The sequence below is a fragment of the Myotis brandtii genome, unplaced genomic scaffold, assembly GCF_000412655.1.
Source record: "Myotis brandtii unplaced genomic scaffold, ASM41265v1 scaffold191, whole genome shotgun sequence".
NCBI lineage: Eukaryota > Metazoa > Chordata > Mammalia > Chiroptera > Vespertilionidae > Myotis > Myotis brandtii.
The window spans coordinates 1,425,708-1,431,307 of record NW_005357115.1 but is presented as its reverse complement, the minus strand read 5'-3'; the positions used below and the strand labels follow the sequence as shown (position 1 = coordinate 1,431,307).

General features: G+C 39.4%; 1 protein-coding gene across 1 annotated transcript in view; it reads left to right on the top strand.

Moving 5' to 3' along the window:
* Positions 1–3,160: 3,160 nt before the first annotated feature.
* Positions 3,161–5,600, top strand: part of CDKL4 (cyclin-dependent kinase-like 4) — a 20,399-nt gene continuing 17,959 nt past the window's right edge. Inside the window, exons 1-2 of the mRNA XM_005864738.2 lie at positions 3,161–3,178; positions 3,527–3,749. Of these exons, the coding sequence (XP_005864800.1) occupies positions 3,582–3,749 (168 nt within the window). The 5' untranslated portion in view covers positions 3,161–3,178; positions 3,527–3,581. The remainder of the gene's footprint in view (positions 3,179–3,526; positions 3,750–5,600) is intronic.

Below are 5,600 nucleotides of genomic sequence, written 5' to 3'. Positions count from 1 at the left end.
GGACGGGGCTGCGGCGGCGACAGGGAGCGAGGGGCGCGTCTGCGCGTGGGGAGACCTCTCTGTGGCCCGTAACCTGGACCACGTTACATGAGGGTGGAGGCTAGTTCCGTGGCTCGAAAATAAAGGGATTGGTGCCGAGCCTTCACACCTGGATGTGTACACGTGAAACGTGATGTTTTAAAACAAAATTAGTTGCCTTAACTATGTAAATTGGGTGTTTTTATGGTTTTCCGGGAATGCTGTTAATAAGTCCAACTGTACTATCACCAAGACAAAGATTCTAAGTAGGTGCATGTACTCTTGCAGTTCTGTACTCTTGCAGGTCTGTAATTCCCTGTGGTAAAACCGACGCTGACTGGTTTTCAGCCCGTTTTCCTGGTCAATCTTAGGAGCTGTACACACGCTTGGTTGCACTGGAAACAGTAACAATGGAGCAGATTGTGACTTCCAACCTATAGAACCCCTAAGGGCCTGGCCTGATCGGGAAGAGGTCGCCTTTCCCTCTCATTCCTAACGCCACTGTTGGCGAATTCACTAGGAACTTTTAGATTAGGAAATTAATAACGTTTCCCACCCCGTTTCTCCTCCCATTCTTAAGAAATACATCTTCTCCGTGTATTCAGTGTTAGGACCTGGTTTGTGACACAGTTGTGGATCATAATCTGCGTCCAAGTGTTTCCTCTGTTCATACCTGCATCCTTTTGCACATTTTTAAGACAGGTAATTAAATGGAAAATTTTCAAAGAATTTAGTGACCCACTCAAGTATCTATCTCTGTATGTCTTTCTGTATTCACCAATCGGCCCAAGTCTATACCTGTTTTTGCTTTTGTACACAAAACTTCATTAACTTAAGAGTCAAATATTTGGTAAATTCTGAAGGCAGGAGTCCCTGTAGCCAAGAGGGATATGGCTTCAGATTCAAGGTCACTAATGGCTATGAAAAATATTTTCAACCAATTGCATCTATTCCCTGCCTATATACCTCTATCACTATTTAATCTTGATTTCCTGCCCAATTACCGTATGAACAATCAAAATGTAATTACAGTAAAACCTTAAAAAAAAGACTAAATCAGTTGTTCGTTATATAGCAAAGTAGGTTTTCCAAATGCATGTTAAAAATTTGGCAAATTAGTTACTTCACCTGTTTTTACTTATGTAGACACGTTTGTGTAATTAAAATTAAGTATGTATGAAAAGCTTACTTTCACAGAGAAGTTTCTATATATATTATTGTATTTTTAAATTTGTACTGAATAGGTCTAGTAACTGAGTGCATTCACCCGTTGCCTCCAGTAAACAAATGCATATGGCCAGGGGCATGGCCTAGGACACTAGTTAAAGCTGCTACAGAAAGTTACGCCAGGAGACAACAGAACCAAAAACTTCACACAATTCGGTGTGATCACGTGCTAATCATTCACCCAACATGGGATAGGAGTAGTGACTTAAATATGTAGACTATAGTTGTAGGTATGTAATATTTATTTTTGTTGGCAAAAGTACTACAATGTTTTTTCCAACATATGACTTATTCGATAAAATTTGTTTGAAATAATAGTGAATTAATAACAAAAAAATAGCCTGTTAATTTAATTATAAGCAAATCTCGGTTAAAACCATTTTAAAATTAAACAAACAAACAAAAACGTTGACATGGTGACAGATGATTACTAGATTAGTGGGGTGATCACATTGTAAGGTATAAAAATGTCTAGTCACCATTTTGTACACCTGAAACTAATATAACCAATATAAGATTGTATACCAACTATATATACTTAAATTTTTAAAAAATTCAGTTAGTCCTCCTGGCGAATCTCTGAGTGAAGGGAGGGGAGGAAGAAATTAATCAAAGAACTTACATGCATAACCCATGGGCACAGACAATAGTGTCGTGAAGGCCTGGGGGGGGGGCGGGTACAGGGTGCAGGCGGTCAGTTGGGGGGACGAAGAGGGACATCTGTAATACTTTCAACAATAAAGATAAATTTTTTTGAAAATTCAGTTAGTCCTCAAATCTGCCTCACTTTAACTTTCCTCTAGGCCTTCTCAGGTTTCTCATACATGCCCATAACTAACAGAGTTTTCTAAACATAATCTGTGATGGATTTGTCCTATGTTTCTTGAGTGTATATGCTTGAATTTTCACCCTTTAATATGAGAGAAAATAAAATCTATTAAAAAATAGCATTATATGCTAATAGTAGTAGTCGTCATTTATCCAGATAAACACTTTTTCTGGTTGTGTATTTTTATGATGATTAGTGAGAGTACATGAATTATATCTTCATTGAGATAATCTGTGGATAAGAAAGACTGAACATTAGTGAAGTAAAAACAATAGATGCTCATTTGAAATGAGAAATTTTTTAAGTAGTCAAATCTTTACTTGACATTTTATTAATACCGATACCTGGATAGAGTGGTTTTTCAAATTGTGCATTTTTTTGAATTAACTAAGGGGCAGTATAGTGATTAAAATTGTGATCTTTGAAATGTGACTGCCTAAGTTCTAATTTCATTGTAACTTCACTGTGTCTCAGTTTTCTCATCTGTATAATTGGATGAAAATAACACCTACTTCATGAAATGTTTGTGTAGATTATATATAATTTGCATAGAAAGTATTATCAAATTCTGTTAGCATTACTATGAGAGTGTAGTAATAAGATTCTACTGACTAAAGTGGTTTTTTTGGGGGGGATGGGATTTTTAAGACTAATTAGAATTTTTATATTTTCAATTCTTGGACTGCCTTATGTAATTATGCTGGCCTTATTTAACATGTAATCTAATCACCACAAAATTCACAAATGGGTGATGCAAGACAGAAAAATTAAACCCAGTATTTCCATAGAAATCACTATGGATACAAAAGCATTCATGAAGAATTAGAGAAATCTACCTTCTTTTAAGAGTTTTAGTTTTATTTACTGTGGGAGCTAAGAGTTTAAGGATTTGTTCCTTCATACACATAAAAGCTAAGCACAATAAATAATTCTCTAAAAAGATTTTATTGTTTTTAATGGCTGCTTTGCTTAACAGCCCACATTTTCTCTTTATTTTCTCCACCAGATGGAAGTACAGCACCTTGTACCAAGTCTTGATCTCAGTTCTAGTCTCTACCGTATTCAAATCAGTTAGGAGGGAAAAGATAAACATCATATTCAAGAGTATGAAATATTTCCTCAGCTGGATTATATAGCATCACATTTTAATTGTTTACCAGAGTACAATGAAAACAATTAATTGGATAAGGTTCCTTTCCACAAATTCTTTTAATTCCACTGAAGTCAACACAGACCCATTATGAGAAATAGCATATGAAACTTTTTGGTAGCTGGAAGAACTTCATAGGACTGAACTCAAGTAACAAAATACCGTCCAAATATTTTTAAGTGTATTAAAAATTAATCAACGGAACTAAACCTTTGGTATCCTTAGCAAATTGGTTTTATATAATAATCTGTGAGAACACCATCCTTGATAACTTGGTTAAGCTGAGTCATCTTATTTTCCAGGTGCAACATTGTACTCCAGTTAATCAATACAGTACTTTAAGTTGCTGCTACAATAATGGAAAAGTATGAAAAATTAGCTAAGATTGGAGAAGGGTCTTATGGGGTTGTATTCAAATGCAGAAACAAAACGTCTGGACAAGTGGTAGCTATTAAGAAATTTGTGGAATCTGAAGAGGATCCTGTTATTAAGAAAATAGCACTAAGAGAAATACGTATGTTGAAGGTGAGTTAACTTTATGTGTCTATAATATGATATTGGGTGAAATATGTGTGTGCCACAATTGCAAAGAATTTCAAAGTGATTCCCCCCCCCCCCATTGGACTTAAATTCCTTTGTATCAGTAACTTTGGGAAGTAAATTGAGCACCACTTTGGACTTTGGCCACTCTGCTATTTAGCTGATATTGTGAGTACAGCTGTGGATTGTTAAAATACTGAAGTACAGTGGGGCCTTGACTTACGAGTTTCCCAACTAACGAGTTTTTCGAGATACGAGCTGTCTCTCGGCCGATTTTTTGCTTTGAGTTGCGAGCTAAAATTCGGGTTACGAGCCAGCTTCAGATACCCCACCGCTAGTTGGCGCAGCGAACGTCACAGTGAACGCCACAGCATCAGCCCAGCATCACGTGTCTCACTCGTTCACTTTTAAGATTTGACATACGAGTAATTTGAGTTACGAGCTCCATCACGGAATGAATTAAACTCGTAAGTCAAGGCCCCACTGTAATCCCTTCTGGTTGGTAACTCACTGCCCTCAGTCCTCTCAGTCCTCCCAGCCGTGGCCTTCGTCTGCCACCACCTCTCCCCCATCCTTCCCCCCTTAAACCAGCAGGTAAAAGAGCATCTGCTGGCACAGAGGGGCCACAGGGCTGTGCCAGTGGGCCTGTGGGCATGGCCATGGATGGTCCTGCTCCCTGGGTCTCAGACATACTGACTGTCACCCCAGCTGTGTGTCCACATTGTGCACAAAGGTTTTGTTCTAGTTGTTTCTTCTCTGATAGGCTTTGACATGTAGGATTCCTAAGTTCTCAGCATAAACAGTTTCCTATCATAAAAATCTTAGTTTGAGAACATAAGAGACCTTGGAGTTGCCTCTCATCCGCACCCTCATTTTATCAGAGAGGAAACTGCGTCATAGGGCAGCGCTTCTCACACAGGAATGTGCATGGGAACCCCCAGGGGGGACCTTGTTGAAACGCAGGTTCCGAGTGGGGAGGTGTGGGGTGAGCCTGAGATCCTGCATTTCCAACCAATGCCCCAATGGCACAGACCCTGCTGGTTCACGGACCACACTTCAACAAAACTTGTGATTTCAAGAACACACAGCCAACTTTTACTTGTGACAGGTCGTCTGTTTTTAGGAAATCCCCAGAAATCCAGTTTTTAAAGGGAGATAATAGTTCATTATCCATCCTTTTCGAATATTATCTGTAGCAGGTTTCCTCAGCTAATGAATTCCAGTGTTTCATTTAAAACATAAGTAGATATACCCGGATTTTTCAAGAGCACATCCATCCATCATGGTAAAAAAGCAGTTCACTATTACCTTGTAGCCAGCAGCCAGCAGCCAGCTCTGGCCCGGAGCTCAGTCACAGGGTGTTTCTGAACAGGTGGTTTTCTAACAAAACACCGCCACCCCCAATGCCTTCAAAGAAAGTTAGTGCTCAGGTAGTACCTCCTGGTTCCCCAATTGGAGAATGAACTTTAAGGTTAAAATGTAGCCAGATTCCAGCTCAGCTTGGTCTCTGGTGGTGATGACTCTCAGTGGGCACGCTTTTCCTGCTTTGGGCAGTTGCCCCCATGTACACCCTGACCAGTGTCCTTCCAAGACAGATCTACCTCACCTTCCTCGTGGACTCCCGTTACTTAAATGTGATTGATTTCCCCTCCGCACCGTGTTTCTGGGCTCAACTAATTTCATTGGCAAAGGAGATGTAAGTGCTGATCTGCCCAAAGACGATTTGACCGGGTTGAACAGTGACATTGCATCAGCTATAGCATCTGGGAATTCCTTTCTCCCCTGGTAGAGATATTTTTTCCTTCCCTTTCTACAGTTCTGGCTGCAGCACAAAAA